Source organism: Microcaecilia unicolor, chromosome 4, assembly GCF_901765095.1.
Source record: "Microcaecilia unicolor chromosome 4, aMicUni1.1, whole genome shotgun sequence".
Taxonomy (NCBI): Eukaryota; Metazoa; Chordata; class Amphibia; order Gymnophiona; family Siphonopidae; genus Microcaecilia; species Microcaecilia unicolor.
In genome coordinates, this window is record NC_044034.1 from 295,470,491 (window position 1) to 295,487,209 (window position 16,719).

At 46.6% G+C, this 16,719-nt stretch overlaps 1 protein-coding gene across 6 annotated transcripts in view; it reads right to left on the reverse strand.

The window, feature by feature from the left end:
* Positions 1-215: 215 nt before the first annotated feature.
* OGDH (oxoglutarate dehydrogenase) overlaps positions 216-16,719 on the reverse strand; it is a 173,745-nt gene continuing 157,241 nt past the window's right edge. For all 6 annotated transcript variants that reach the window (XM_030201749.1, XM_030201752.1, XM_030201748.1 and 3 more), the window contains 3 exons: positions 6,413-6,576; positions 2,295-2,449; positions 216-1,290 (listed from right to left, as the gene is read on the reverse strand). In XM_030201749.1, coding sequence (XP_030057609.1) covers positions 1,170-1,290; positions 2,295-2,449; positions 6,413-6,576 — 440 coding nt within the window. In that variant the 3' untranslated portion in view covers positions 216-1,169. The remainder of the gene's footprint in view (positions 1,291-2,294; positions 2,450-6,412; positions 6,577-16,719) is intronic.

Genomic DNA, 16,719 nt, shown 5'->3' on the forward strand with positions numbered 1-16,719 from the left:
CTTCTGGCTTTTAGTGGCCAAGTCTTCCTGGTACGGATGGGGACATAAAACATATGTTGAGCCCTTAAAGTCCTATTTAAGGAGAGTTTAGAGTCAGACCTCACTAAGATGAGGTATGATTTTGGGGGCTTCTAAGGAACAGTTTCCCAGATCAGAAACAGATGAGATGAATTATCCTGCTCATTGCTGACCACCCTATTTGTTGGGGTTTTTTTAATGTGTAAATCCATGAAAATCAGTGATTCTTAAAGTTGGTTTTAACTTATTAATATAAGCAGTGATAGAGACCTAACTGTACACTGCACACACTGACGTAATGCTACTAACCTAACTCTGTTCACAGAAGCTGGGTTCTATTCTGGTTCTTATCCTAAGGCAGGAAGCACTAAGGACACATTATTCAATTATTCAGGTGAATTTTGGCTGAAGACCAGCACTCAAACCAAGAATTAGGCTAGAAGCAATTACAAAAAAACAGCACAAGAGGACTGCTGGGAATTGAAGCATAAAGTTACTGCAAAACAATGGCAATGTACCCAGGAGATCAAAGTCTAATTAGAATCCAGTTTTAAGGATTTTAGATCATACTTTAATGTACAATCCAGGTTAACATGGGGACCCCCTCTGCCTAGTGATGTCATCGATTCTGTTTCTGCCCAGTGTAGGTGACTGACCATAACAAAATAAATTGGAGCCTGTTTGCATAAATCAGTACTGGTAATTAAATTAAGTGATCCCAAAGTGAGGCAGAATTTCGCACAAGGATGCCTCATTTTTATTGGATTATTTTTATTGGGTTATATGTTAAAAGTATTACGTAAAACCTTGAAAATCATTTTAGTGTGATTGTAGAATGCAGCTGCTTCTGCCTTCTACAACCCATAGGATAAAAGAAGGCTGTTCCTTGATTTGGGAGTTCTTGAATTGATATATAGGTGTCCTCTATAGACTGCAGGATGACAAGGATTGATACGCTTTAAGAACGTGTTTGAAAATAAAAATTTGTCCCAAAGGCATCTCTTTCCTAGTAGATATTTTGGTACTGCAAGCAGCAAGTTATGGGTCTCATGATCACCCTAAGGTTTAGCTCCCATAGTCTAGGGCAAAAGATGGAGAACTGAGGCAAGAGAGCGAGAATGCATTTCCCCGAGGATGCTCGGTTTGTCGTCTTAAGATAAGCCCTCGTAGGCGTCTAGGTTAAAGGCAGTATCCAGGAGTCGCTTCAGCTCAGTCAGGTGAGTGTTCTTATTCCCAGTGGCTGGTGCAGCTGCTGGATCACGACCTGCGTACCTGGAAGAGAAATCATCAAAACTTTAAGCTCAGTGGCATTGTGCCTTTGAACTGGCAAAAAAATACCACATTGCATTAAAAGCTGAGAACATCACAAGCTCAACTGGGCAGATAAAGTGACTGTAGCACACAGGGGAATCAGAAACCACGTTAGAACAAGGCACCCTTTTCATGTTATTAAAGATTTCCCAAAGTTCTGCTCTACAATGCTGAATTATTTTATATACACAGCTGCTCTTTGAATGGATATACTCCACATGTGAATAAGCCAGTGTTCTTTACTGCAATGGCCTCTAAACCATGGCAGCCCCTATTGCCTTTTCAGACACTTCTTTTTTTCAAATACCTGATGGAATCCACACTGACCTGCATGACTGAAAAAGGTGGCTTCTGTGTGAGCCAGTGATGGACTGAAGCAGGAAGGTGGCACATACTCTAGGTGACTGAGACAACTAGATGTGCATGCAAATCAGCCACAGAAGCTGACAACACTAACTGCCAGGATGAGCCCAGGACCTGCTTCCCCTTATGTCCACAGGAGAATCATAAGTACACTGCTCTCTGCAAGGGCTGAGCCCCTGGCTAGCACTGAAAAAAGGAGCTCAGACTAGAGGAGCTCACTAACATCTGGAGGTTTGAGGGAAATAGGGTGAAGTTGAGAAAGGCAGAGGGGACGGACAGACTGCTGGGGTGCTTGGCATACGCTGGGCAGCAATGTGGTGGGGTCACAGACCTGAGTAGGAAGATTTCTGTTGGCTCTTCTCCAACCTGTTTGGGTCCGAAGTGGCCCCCACTTAAAAATTTGTGAAGACCACTGGAATAAGCCATTGGCTCCATGGCACAAGCCTTTCAAACATTAAGACATTCAGTGTGTCCTTGGAAAATGTTACCCAGGGGTACATTGATCCCTGTGGAAAAAGTGTTGCTGCTTGAAGTTCTCACTCTGCGAAACCTCTACCATGACTGGAAAAATCCCATCTCCGGTAGCAAAGTGCCAGGCTTACCAGACGGGCTTTGCACGGTTGATGGTGGTACGAAGCCGTGGTTTCACATAGTCATAGTATCCTTGGTTCTTGTGCTCTTCCTGACACCAGACAAGATCAGCATTTGGGTATTTTTCCACTTCTTGTGCGAATAGATCAAAAGGGAACGGAGACAGCTAGAAAAGAAAATTCAAGATGTTAACAATGAAACTCAAGCTCAGATCTCATATACAGTCAATTTACACATACAGTAAGAGGCACTCTAATGTAAGTACATCAAAATGAGAAAAAAGAATTAGTGCTAAAAGGGTAAGGAGGTGGTAGTTCACCAAAAGGAAAGTCAGCATCTTGTAACCTAATTATTTAGAAGGAAAAAGTACAGACTTGTTTGGAAATTCAGACACCTGCTTTTTTGGAGGTGGAATTCTGCTAGAAAAGTACACACAGAGAACTGTAATTGCCATCTACAAGCATTCTTTTCCTCCCAGATCCAAACACTCCTGTGAATACCTACTCTCAATGACGATAACAGGGCACTTATGAGCCATCTAAAAAGACATCTAGAAGACGGTCTCTCAATGCACAAATTTACACCTGTTCCAAAGTTCAAATGAATGCAGATACTGGATGCATTGTATCTGCATATTTTGTAAAACACGTCAAATTCCAGCTCGGTTCCATCCAAATTTTGTGAGAATGCTTTCATGCAGGCCATGTAAAAATAGGTGCACTCTTTCTACATGCAGCTGGACCATTTTATAAAAGCCCTTTTCTGTGGAAAAGCTTTCAAAATTAATCTAACGTCATTCTGGATTGATATTTTGCTTTCTAAGGATACAATCTCTGTTCAATGTGTATTACAATGATGACATTCAGTATGGGGTAAATTCTATACAGGTCGCTAAAAGGTGCCAAAAAACTGGGCACTAAATTAGTATTCTAACACAGCAGAGTTGTGCATCAAATCTGTTATAGAATATTAGCGTACGTCAGCAGTTACGCGCCAAAATTTAGGCATGACTACTTATGCCATGTCTATGGCTGGCGTAAAATGTGGCACCTAAATGCGGCAGTTGTGCACGTAAATGCAACTATTCTATTGAAACAGTTAAATTGCCTGGTCACTTACATTTATTCTCGAGCAGGAGCATCCCTCACATCAAAACTGACATCCCAGCGCTCTACAATTATTTTAATGAGCAACAATTCTTCAAGCCTATTTATTGTGTATATAGACCTCAGAAGTGACTCATTTCACACAAGGTATACTACCTTCTGACTCGCTCTCATCTTCATCGGTCCACACTTAATACTTAGCTCTTATTTTAACTTTACTAATTTTCAATTTAAACAACTTTCAAGGACCCCAACCAACATGGGCCATGTTTCGCATTACTGCATCAGGGCTGGTCCTTAATTTGCCGTAGCTAACCTTTCTGTTACCATCTTGTCAAGATGGTAGAGGCAAGATGGAAAGAAAGATGAGTGCTTGGGGTTTGCTTACTCTGCAGGCTGAAGGTACAAAAGGAGAACTTTTCTTGACAGGAACTTCAATGTTGCTGATTTCATAAGCTCAGCTAGAATCATGTTAAGATCCCATGAACTTGGTGGTTTCCTGATTGAGGGCTATGTGCCATAACCACTTCATGAGTTTGGACTTGGATGGATGCAATGATACAGGTTTTTCATTTAGGTGAAAATGGTATGCTGCTATTACACTTAGATGTAGTCTGATTGAGAAAATTCTTAGACCAAACAAAAGACAGAACATGAAAGCAGTCTACTGGGAGAGCAGGTAAAAGGGTCCAGACTTTTACCGAGAGGAGATTCTTCTGTCTGAAGTTATTTGATTTTCTAGTGGATCGCTTTCTAGCTGCTAACAATAGATATGCCAAGAGTGCTAGTGAATGAATTCTGGGAAGAAGGATATCTTTCCCTGATCCTGAGTTATCAGCACTGGAGGCTCTGATAGATGAATCCGCATTGGGACTAAAACACCAATGTGGATATTAAATCAGCTAGGATAAAGCTGTGGATTATGATAGCCTTGTATCATTTTAGCTTTTGCAGTTTCTGGTAACAGAGAAATTGGGGGATAGGCATAAAGAAGTTTAGTGCCCCAATTTGAACTGAAGGCATCCAAAGTGCACTTGGCTAGGTCTTCTGGAGCAGAAAAAAACAGATGTTTCCTGTTCTGACACAAAAAGATCTATTCTTGGAGCTTCCTGTTGCTGAAAACCACCACTGACCATTTGCACACTCTGGATCTGCTTGTGCAGTTCTAGAGAGTCAGGCTGACAATCACATTGTGCACTCCTGGGAGATATGTTGCTGACAGAAATATCCGTTCGGAGACTGTCCAATTCCAAATCCTTCGCACTCCTCTGTAGGGGATGTAGGAAACACTCCCTCCTCGTCTGCTTGCTACTTAGGATTTTAAGCCAGACAGACTATTTATTTATACCTTTAAACTGATATTCTGCTTTATAAATTACCACAAGGAAATATCTAACAATCAAACACAATACAAGAAAGATCTAATAAATTAAGTTCCCTATATTGCAAATAAAATCAAATATGGTCAATGAATGTTCTGCCATAAATTAATCCAGAAAAGCTTGCACAGACCATGTTTTAAATTTTTTTTTTAGAAAACATGAAGACAATCTCCTTTCAAATTAAGGAAGGCAATGTGTCACACAATGGAAGACTAGAAGAACTAAGCCCAGTGTTCACTGCAGCAGCCAGCTTAGTTACAAACAAAGAAGGAACCTCAAACAAGTCTCGTTTAGGTGAACAAAAACTGGGAAGGTGTACGAGATGTCATCAGCTTACACCAACTTTAACATGTTGTCAATATCAAAATGCAACTATTAGAACTATTAAATGTAATTCTCCACTCAATCAGTTGGAGGTCCTGAAAAATTGCTATCACATGATCATATTTTCAGGGCCACCCAGAGACAAAGCTGGGTCCGGGACAAACAATCTTCAGGGCTCCCCCCACCAATGTCACTGTTCCCCCCCCCCCCCCACTGCTCCCCTCTCGCTGCCTGCTCTCCCCCCACCCAGCAACAGCAAACAAGAGACACCAGTGCTCTGCCAGCTACAGGTCCTTTTGCTGCATCCTGCCTCCTGTGAAGTAGCTTCCTGTTTCCACATAGGCAGGATGTGGCAGGAAGAAGGACCTGTGGCCGGCTGAGCAGTCTATTTTGATCGCTGGCGCTGGGCCTGGGGAATCTGCCCCCTTATTCCCCAATCTCGGCAGCCCTGCATATTTTATCACTTTGACAAGGATTCTTGCTGCTGTATGGTGCAAAATCAGTAAATGTTTCAACAGGCCCTTTGGAAGGCCTTGATACAATAAATTACAATAATCTGGTTCATGACAAATGACTCATGGTCTCAGCTGTGTCATCTAATACAAACAATTGTGGCATTAATCATGGAACAAACATTCTTAACTGGGATTCTAACTACACAAAGCACAGATTTAGGTTTTATGTGGAAAGTGCAGAACAGGTTAGCTCTTCTGACTCAGCCATATTAAACTGCTCTTTGCCTGAATTAGTTTTAACTTAGCCATAGGGTCACATCTTTCTGGCAGATGTTCAATCAATTCATGCTACCAGATTGACCTCATTTCATATTTATACAACTGTATGGCATCAGCAAAAACAATGCCACTTTGCACTGTGTGACTGGATTACATCCAATAATAGAAACGCATGCAGAATACAGTCACGCGTGCCAAGTGCCACATACCAGGCAGGAGGTGAATATTGAAAATAGATAAAAGTTTATCTAAGTAAAATCTCTGGAAAAACTGTCCTCGTCTATGGAAAAGCTTGAAACTTCACATAGAATAAGAGGTGATAACAGCAGCATTACCCAAGTTTGCGCTGCCTGCCCCCCTGTGAGAGGAGGGAAAGGGAAAGGGAATGATAGAATAAGTACTAATATCTTTGGGAACCTGCATAATTACTCAAATAGATAACTAAGTTTTCTCACTTGCCTATTAATCCACACAGGAAGTGCCATGTTGTATCTTTATGCTAAACTGTGTAAGCCCAGTGGTTCAATGTGTACAATCAGCAAAAGCATGTCCGGATTTCCCCAAACAAAGTGAAAAATCTCACCTGCTCCACACGGACAATGGCCACATCACTTTCCATTTCACGAGCTTTGCGCTCTCTGGTAAGATCATAATACACCTTGCCAGTACAGAAGATCAGCCTCTTTACATTTGTAGGATTCTCACAGGCAGGACCGTTGTCTGGGATTATACGTAAGAAATGTGTTCCTGCCACAAAACCCAAAACCAAAGTCAACACACAAGAATGCCACTAGTTAAAAGAGCAGCAAAGTTCCTTTCTAAACTTTGTGGTCCAGACTGATCCCCCACCCCCAATCAAGCTGTGATACAGAGAATGCATTTTCATAACTGTATAATTGTATTTCATGAAGATTGTGTAAGCCACATTGAGCCTGCAGTCAGCGGGAAAATGTGGGGATATAAATGTATTAATAAATAAATAAAGTTTGGTCATGCATGGGTGTGCTGTGGAGGTGGTACTCATGGGCACAGGAAGGGATCTCTGCGCCCACGCAGGCCTCTGCCGGTCTGCGTAGAAGCAGACTCTTCAATTCCTTGTGCCACTGAGAACATCCAGAGTTGCCCAGGTATGCTGCCATCTAGGGAGGAAGTTAGTTAACAAAACTGCTAGAAGAAGGGGGCTGAAAGAGAGACTCCCCCATACATTACAATGGCTTCCATTAAAGGCCAGAATTACCTTTAAACTATGGGTATCTGCATACCAGATCTTGCATGGTTTGTCTCCTTCATACATGCAACACCTCATTGAACTGCAACCACTTTGAGACTTATCTCTTCACTATCCTTGTTGTAAGAAAGTTATCTACAAATCTAAGCAATAAGACCTGCTGTCAAAAAAATGACTAATAGCCAAATAATGCAATGCAATGGCGGAAAAAGCCTCAAAAAGCTTCTGGGTCTTGAATTGACTTAAAGAAGCTGTAACGGGTCAAAGGACCTCACTTTCATCACAGGCATAAAAAACCGCTACTGTAATTTTACTTATACTCAACTTATGATCATCTATGATTTATACTTTATATAAACACCACACTTATCTTTGCAGTGGGTGCTTGTAGCATGAAAATACTGATATCTTCCCACTCCACAAGTGCGGGGCCGACGATGGCCAGCGTTTCGCAAGGCTGCTTCAGGGCCTTTAACGCACTATCTACGGAGAGAAATATTAAACACGCCAAAACAAATCTAAAACACAGAGGATCATAGAAAAACCACACACTCACTGGGACGAGAGGACAGCTCAATGCTACGCTTTCCTAGCAGTTTACTTACTAGTCAAAATGGCTGCTTTATAGAAAATTTGACGTCAGACGCTGTTAGATCAAAAGCGCCAATGGGAAAGCTCTAAAAGAAATGACTCCACTCTACCCGATGGTTTAATCCTGACGGGTGCAAAGAACGTAATTTGAATATCCATTTTTGCTCACTTTGCAAAAGGAGTTTCTGATAATCACCCCCTCTTCTAGACTGATTAATGGATTGAAGTACCACACATTTAAGGTCTTCAAAGGTATGTTGATGGGTCTTGCAGTGCATCGCTAGCGGAAGCCCGATCCGATTAGTGCTGATAGAGCTTTTGTGTTCGCTTAATCTTACTGTTAACATCCTCTTTGTTTGCCCTACATAGATCTTGTTGCAAGGACATCTTAAGCAATAAATCACACCTCTTGATCTACAATTGGTGCATTGTTTTAATGCATGTCTTATTGTCAATGGGATTAATGAACTCACAAGTTTCTTCCATAATAAAACAGTAATTGCAGTCACCGCATCTCCGGTGACCATTCATCTCATCGGAGGGTATAACGATAGATGGCAAAACTGCTGGACAGAGGTGTTCTTTCAAATTCAAACTTCTATTATAAGCTAACCTCAATTTGGTCTTCTCAAAGCATGGCAATGTGTTGATCAAAGACCAATGCTTCTTCAAAGTCTTTGTTAGTTTCTGAGAGTCCATATTATACTGAGTAACATACGTAATGTAATCATCTGGATCATACTGCCTATCAGCCTTTGGAGTGAGTAACAGTTCTCTGGTGTTCCATCTCGCTCTTTTATAGGCTTTCCGAAGTATGTATTCAGGATAGCCTCTTTTAACTAATTTCTGTGACAGTCTTCTAGATTGCATTTTGAACTCTTTATCTGTGGAGCATATGCGCCGGTGTCTTAAAAATTGGGAAAACGGTAAATTGTCTTTTAAAGATCTAGGATGACAACTATTATAATTTAAAAACGTATTTCTATCAGTAGGTTTATGAAATACGGTAGTATTAATCTCTCCATTGATGTTAGTAATTAATACATCCAAAAATGAGATCTGTGTTGCATTTATCTGTGCTGTAAACTTGATCCGCGGATGGCTTCTGTTCAAAGCTGACACAAACTGAACAAGATGTTCTTCATCGCTGGTCCATAATAAGAAGATATCATCGATAAATCTAACCCAAACGGAAGTTTATCTACACAACTGAGCTTTATCAATATGTAGCCCTTTGGGTTAGATTTACTGATGATATCTTCTTATTATGGATCAGCGATGAAGAACATCTTGTTCAGTTTGTGTCAGCTTTGAACAGAAGCCATCCGCGGATCAAGTTTACAGCACAGATAAATGCAACACAGATCTCATTTTTGGATGTATTAATTACTAACATCAATGGAGAGATTAATACTACCGTATTTCATAAACCTACTGATAGAAATACGTTTTTAAATTATAATAGTTGTCATCCTAGATCTTTAAAAGACAATTTACCGTTTTCCCAATTTTTAAGACACCGGCGCATATGCTCCACAGATAAAGAGTTCAAAATGCAATCTAGAAGACTGTCACAGAAATTAGTTAAAAGAGGCTATCCTGAATACATACTTCGGAAAGCCTATAAAAGAGCGAGATGGAACACCAGAGAACTGTTACTCACTCCAAAGGCTGATAGGCAGTATGATCCAGATGATTACATTACGTATGTTACTCAGTATAATATGGACTCTCAGAAACTAACAAAGACTTTGAAGAAGCATTGGTCTTTGATCAACACATTGCCATGCTTTGAGAAGACAAAATTGAGGTTAGCTTATAGTAGAAGTTTGAATCTGAAAGAACACCTCTGTCCAGCAGTTTTGCCATCTATCGTTATACCCTCCGATGAGATGAATGGTCACCGGAGATGCGGTGACTGCAATTACTGTTTTATTATGGAAGAAACTTGTGAGTTCATTAATCCCATTGACAATAAGACATATGCATTAAAACAATGCACCAATTGTAGATCAAGAGGTGTGATTTATTGCTTAAGATGTCCTTGCAACAAGATCTATGTAGGGCAAACAAAGAGGATGTTAACAGTAAGATTAAGCGAACACAAAAGCTCTATCAGCACTAATCGGATCGGGCTTCCGCTAGCGATGCACTGCAAGACCCATCAACATACCTTTGAAGACCTTAAATGTGTGGTACTTCAATCCATTAATCAGTCTAGAAGAGGGGGTGATTATCAAACTCCTTTTGCAAAGTGAGCAAAAATGGATATTCAAATTACGTTCTTTGCACCCGTCAGGATTAAACCATCGGGTAGAGTGGAGTCATTTCTTTTAGAGCTTTCCCATTGGCGCTTTTGATCTAACAGCGTCTGACGTCAAATTTTCTATAAAGCAGCCATTTTGACTAGTAAGTAAACTGCTAGGAAAGCGTAGCATTGAGCTGTCCTCTCGTCCCAGTGAGTGTGTGGTTTTTCTATGATCCTCTGTGTTTTAGATTTGTTTTGGCGTGTTTAATATTTCTCTCCGTAGATAGTGCGTTAAAGGCCCTGAAGCAGCCTTGCGAAACGCTGGCCATCGTCGGCCCCGCACTTGTGGAGAGGGAAGATATCAGTATTTTCACGCTACAAGCACCCACTGCAAAGATAAGTGTGGTGTTTATATAAAGTATAAATCATAGATGATCATAAGTTGAGTATAAAGCGAATGCTACATACCTGTAGAAGGTATTCTCCGAGGACAGCAGGCTGATTGTTCTCACTGATGGGTTGACGTCCTCGGCAGCCCCTCCATCGGAAAGTTTACTAGCAAAGGCCTTTGCTAGTCCTCGCGCGCCCATGTGCACTGCGCATGCGCAGCCGTCTTCCCGCCCGAAACCGGCTCGAGCCGGCCAGTCCAGTATGTAGCAAGACAATACAGTTCAAGGGAAGACTCAACTCCAAAGGGGAGGCGGGCGGGTATGTGAGAACAATCAGCCTGCTGTCCTCGGAGAATACCTTCTACAGGTATGTAGCATTCGCTTTCTCCGAGGACAAGCAGGCTGCTTGTTCTCACTGATGGGGTATCCCTAGCCCCCAGGCTCACTCAAAACAACAACCATGGTCAATTGGGCCTCGCAACGGCGAGGACATAACAGAGATTGACCTAAAAAATTTACCAACTAACTGAGAGTGTAGCCTGGAACAGAACAAACAGGGCCCTCGGGGGGTGGAGTTGGATCCTAAAGCCCAAACAGGTTCTGAAGAACTGACTGCCCGAACCGACTGTCGCGTCGGGTATCCTGCTGCAGGCAGTAATGAGATGTGAATGTGTGGACAGATGACCACGTCGCAGCTTTGCAAATTTCTTCAATGGAGGCTGACTTCAAGTGGGCTACCGACGCAGCCATGGCTCTAACATTATGAGCCGTGACATGACCCTCAAGAGCCAGCCCCGCCTGGGCGTAAGTGAAGGAAATGCAATCTGCTAGCCAATTGGATATGGTGCGTTTTCCTACAGCCACTCCCCTCCTATTGGGATCAAAAGAAACAAACAATTGGGCGGACTGTCTGTGGGGCTGTGTCCGCTCCAGGTAGAAGGCCAATGCTCTCTTGCAGTCCAATGTGTGCAGCTGACGTTCAGCAGGGCAGGAATGAGGACGGGGAAAGAATGTTGGCAAGACAATTGACTGGTTCAGATGGAACTCCGACACGACCTTTGGCAGGAACTTAGGGTGAGTGCGGAGGACTACTCTGTTATGATGAAATTTGGTATAAGGAGCCTGGGCTACCAGGGCCTGAAGCTCACTGACTCTACGAGCTGAAGTAACTGCCACCAAGAAAATGACCTTCCAGGTCAAGTACTTCAGATGGCAGGAATTCAGTGGCTCAAAAGGAGGTTTCATCAGCTGGGTGAGAACGACATTGAGATCCCATGACACTGTAGGAGGCTTGACAGGGGGCTTTGACAAAAGCAAACCTCTCATGAAGCGAACAACTAAAGGCTGTCCCGAGATCGGCTTACCTTCCACACGGTAATGGTATGCACTGATTGCACTAAGATGAACCCTTACAGAGTTAGTCTTGAGACCAGACTCAGACAAGTGCAGAAGGTATTCAAGCAGGGTCTGTGTAGGACAAGAGCGAGGATCTAGGGCCTTGCTGTCACACCAGACGGCAAACCTCCTCCAATGAAAGAAGTAACTTTTCTTAGTGGAGTCTTTCCTGGAAGCAAGCAAGATGCGGGAGACACCCTCTGACAGACCCAAAGAGGCAAAGTCTACGTCCTCAACATCCAGGCCGTGAGAGCCAGAGACTGGAGGTTGGGATGCAGAAGAGCCCCTTCGTCCTGCGTGATGAGGGTCAGAAAACACTCCAATCTCCACGGTTCTGCGGAGGATAACTCCAGAAGAAGAGGGAACCAGATCTGACGCGGCCAAAAAGGAGCAATCAGAATCATGGTGCCTCGGTCTTGCTTGAGTTTCAACAAAGTCTTCCCCACCAGAGGGATGGGAGGATAAGCATACAGCAGGCCCTCCCCCCAATCCAGGAGGAAGGCATCCGATGCCAGTCTGCCGTGGGCCTGAAGCCTGGAACAGAACTGAGGGACTTTGTGGTTTGCTCGAGATGCAAAGAGATCCACCAAGGGGGTGCCCCACTCCTGGAAGATCTGACGCACCACTCGGGAATTGAGCGACCACTCGTGAGGTTGCATAATCCTGCTCAACCTGTCGGCCAGACTGTTGTTTACGCCTGCCAGATATGTGGCTTGGAGCACCATGCCGTTCCGGCGAGCCCAGAGCCACATGCTGACGGCTTCCTGACACAGGGGGCGAGATCCGGTGCCCCCCTGCTTGTTGACGTAGTACATGGCAACCTGGTTGTCTGTCTGAATTTGGATAATTTGGTGGGACAGCCGATCTCTGAAAGCCTTCAGAGCGTTCCAGATCGCTCGCAACTCCAGAAGATTGATCTGTAGATCGCGTTCCTGGAGGGACCAGCTTCCTTGGGTGTGAAGCCCATCGACATGAGCTCCCCATCCCAGGAGGGACGCATCCGTGGTCAGCACCTTTTGTGGCTGAGGAATTTGGAAGGGACGTCCCAGAGTCAAATTGGAGCAAATCGTCCACCAATGTAGGGATTTGAGAAAACTCGTGGACAGGTGGATCACGTCCTCTAGACCCCCGGTGGCCTGATACCACTGGGAGGCTAGGGTCCATTGAGCAGATCTCATGTGAAGGCGGGCCATGGGAGTCACATGTACTGTGGAGGCCATGTGGCCCAGCAATCTCAACATCTGCCGAGCTGTGATCTGCTGGGACGCTCGCACCCGCGAGACGAGGGACAACAAGTTGTTGGCTCTCGTCTCTGGGAGATAGGCGCGAGCCGTCCGAGAATCCAGCAGAGCTCCTATGAATTCGAGTCTCTGCACTGGGAGAAGGTGGGACTTTGGATAATTTATCACAAACCCCAGTAGCTCCAGTAGGCGAATAGTCATCTGCATGGACTGCAGGGCTCCTGCCTCGGATGTGTTCTTCACCAGCCAATCGTCGAGATATGGGAACACATGCACCCCCAGCCTGCGAAGCGCCGCTGCTACCACAGCCAGGCACTTGGTGAACACCCTGGGCGCAGAGGCGAGCCCAAAGGGTAGCACACAGTAATGGAAGTGGCGTGTGCCCAACTGAAATCGCAGATACTGTCTGTGAGCTGGCAGTATCGGGATGTGTGTGTAGGCATCCTTCAAGTCCAGAGAGCATAGCCAATCGTTTTGCTGAATCATGGGGAGAAGGGTGCCCAGGGAAAGCATCCTGAACTTTTCTTTTTCGATAAATTTGTTCAGGGCCCTTAGGTCTAGGATGGGACGCATCCCCCCTGTTTTCTTTTCCACAAGGAAGTACCTGGAATAGAATCCCAGCCCTTCTTGCCCGGATGGCACGGGCTCGACCGCATTGGCGCTGAGAAGGGCGGAGAGTTCCTCTGCCAGTACCTTCTTGTGCTGGAAGCTGTAGGACTGAGCTCCCGGTGGACAATTTGGAGGTTTTGAGGTCAAATTGAGGGTGTACCCCTGCCGGACTATTTGCAGAACCCACTGATCGGAGGTTATGAGAGGCCACCTTTGGTGAAAAACTTTCAACCTCCCTCCGACTGGCAGGTCGCCCGGCACGGACACTTGGATGTCGGCTATGCTCTGCTGGAGCCAGTCAAAAGCTCGCCCCTTGCTTTTGCTGGGGAGCCGCGGGGCCTTGCTGAGGCGCACGCTGCTGACGAGAGCGAGCGCGCTGGGGCTTAGCCTGGGCCGCAGGCTGTCGGGAAGGAGGATTGTACCTACGCTTGCCAGAAGAGTAGGGAACAGTCTTCCTTCCCCCGAAAAATCGTCTACCTGTAGAGGTAGAAGCTGAAGGCTGCCGGCGGGCGAATTTGTCGAAAGCGGTGTCCCGCTGGTGGAGAGACTCTACCACCTGTTCGACTTTTTCACCAAAAATATTGTCCGCACGGCAAGGCGAGTCCGCAATCCGCTGCTGGATTCTATTCTCCAGGTCGGCGGCACGCAGCCATGAGAGCCTGCGCATCACCACACCTTGAGCAGCGGCCCTGGACGCAACATCAAAAGTGTCAAACTCCTCTGGCCAGGAATTTTCTGCACGCCTTCAGCTGCCTGACCACCTCCTGGAAAGGCTTGGCTTGCTCAGGGGGAAGAGCATCAACCAAGCCCGCCAACTGCCGCACATTGTTCCGCATGTGTATGCTCGTGTAGAGCTGGTAAGACTGGATCTTGGACACGAGCATAGAGGAATGGTAGGCCTTCCTCCCAAAGGAGTCTAAGGTTCTAGCGTCCTTGCCCGGGGGCGCCGAAGCATGTTCCCTAGAACTCTTAGCCTTCTTTAGGGCCAAATCCACAACTCCAGAGTCATGAGGCAACTGAGTGCGCATCAGCTCTGGGTCCCCATGGATCCGGTACTGGGACTCGATCTTCTTGGGAATGTGGGGATTAGTTAATGGCTTGGTCCAGTTCGCAAGCAATGTCTTTTTCAGGACATGGTGCAAGGGAACAGTGGACGCTTCCTTAGGTGGAGAAGGATAGTCCAGGAGCTCAAACATTTCAGCCCTGGGCTCGTCCTCCACAACCACCGGGAAGGGATGGCCGTAGACATCTCCCGGACAAAGGAGGCAAAAGACAGACTCTCGGGAGGAGAAAGCTGTCTCTCAGGAGAGGGAGTGGGATCAGACGGAAGACCCTCAGACTCCTCGTCAGAGAAATATCTGGGATCCTCCTCTTCCTCCCACGAGGCCTCACCCTCGGTGTCAGACACAAGTTCACGGACCTGTGTCTGCAACCTCGCCCTGCTCGACTCGGTGGAACCCCGTCCACGGTGGGGGCGTCGAGAGGTAGACTCCCTCGCCCGCATCGGCGAAGCTCCCTCCGCCGATGTAGTCGGGGAGCCCTCCTGGGAGGTGGCCGCGGTCGGCACAGCACGCGGTACCGACGTCGGGGACCTCAACCTGGGCGATGGGCCAGCCGGCGCCGCGCTCGACGGTACCGGAGGCGCAAGCACCGCCGGTACCGGAGGGGTAGGGCGCAACAGCTCTCCCAGAATCTCTGGGAGAACGGCCCGGAGGCTCTCGTTCAGAGTGGCTGCAGAAAAAGGCTGAGAGGTCGATGCAGGCGTCGACGTCAGAACCTGTTCCGGGCGAGGAGGCTGTTCCGGGCTGTCCAGAGTGGAGCGCATCGACACCTCCTGAACAGAGGGTGAGCGGTCCTCTCGGTGCCGATGCCTACTGGGTGCCGAATCCCTCGGCGACCCAGAGCTCTCGGTGCCGACACGGGGAGGAGACCGGTGTCGATGCTTCTTCGACTTCTTCCGAAGCATGTCACCGGAACTCCCCGGCACCGACGAGGAGGACGTAGAATCCATCCGTCGCTTCCTCGGGGCCGAGACCGAAGAGGGTCGATCCCGGGGGGGCTGTACCGCAGGAGCCCTCAGGGTAGGAGGAGACCCACCCGAAGGCTCACCGCCACCAGCAGGGGAATGGACAGCCCTCACCTGCACTCCTGACGATGCACCTCCGTCCGACGACATCAGCAGACGAAGTCTCGGTACCACCGACGTCGATGCAGTCGCCCGATGCCTCGGCGCCGATGCAGAGGTCCGATGCCTCGATGCAGTCGATGGAGCGGCAGCCAAGGGAGATGATCCGGACGCTGACGACGTCGATGCACTCGATGCCTCCGGTGCCGATGCCGACGAAGAGCCCGAGAACAAAACGTTCCACTGGGCTAATCTCGCTACCTGAGTCCGCCTTTGTAACAGGGAACACAGACTGCAGTTCTGAGGGCGGTGCTGGGCCCCTAGACACTGAAGACACGCAGAGTGCCTATCAGTGAGCGAGATTACCTGGGCGCACTGGGTGCACTTCTTGAAGCCGCTGGAAGGCTTCGATGTCATGGGCGGAAAAATCACGCCGGCGAAATCAAAAGCCGAAATGGCGAAAATTGAAGCACCAAATTTAGAGGGAGAAAAATCTCGACCGAGGCCAAACTAGGCCTACCCCGACAACGAAAGAAAACTTACGGGGCAAAACTTGAAAAATACGGGAAGGGCAGAAAACCCGACAGGGTCTTCCGGAACACTTCCGGAGCGCTTCCCAAACTTTTTTAGAAGAAAATACACGAAAAAACACGTCGAAAAGGACGCGCGAGGTCGACTCTCTGGGGCACGAACGGCGTAACACGACCGTACCGAGCGCGGACGAAAGAAGACTGGCCGGCTCGAGCCGGTTTCGGGCGGGAAGACGGCTGCGCATGCGCAGTGCGCATGGGCGCGCGAGGACTAGCAAAGGCCTTTGCTAGTAAACTTTCCGATGGAGGGGCTGCCGAGGACGTCAACCCATCAGTGAGAACAAGCAGCCTGCTTGTCCTCGGAGAAGTAAAATTACAGTAGCGGTTTTTTATGCCTGTGATGAAAGTGAGGTCCTTTGACCCGTTACAGCTTCTTTAAGTCAATTCAAGACCCAGAAGCTTTTTGAGGCTTTTTCCGCCACTGCATTGCATTATTTGGCTATTAGTCATTTTTTTGACAGCAGGTCTTATTGC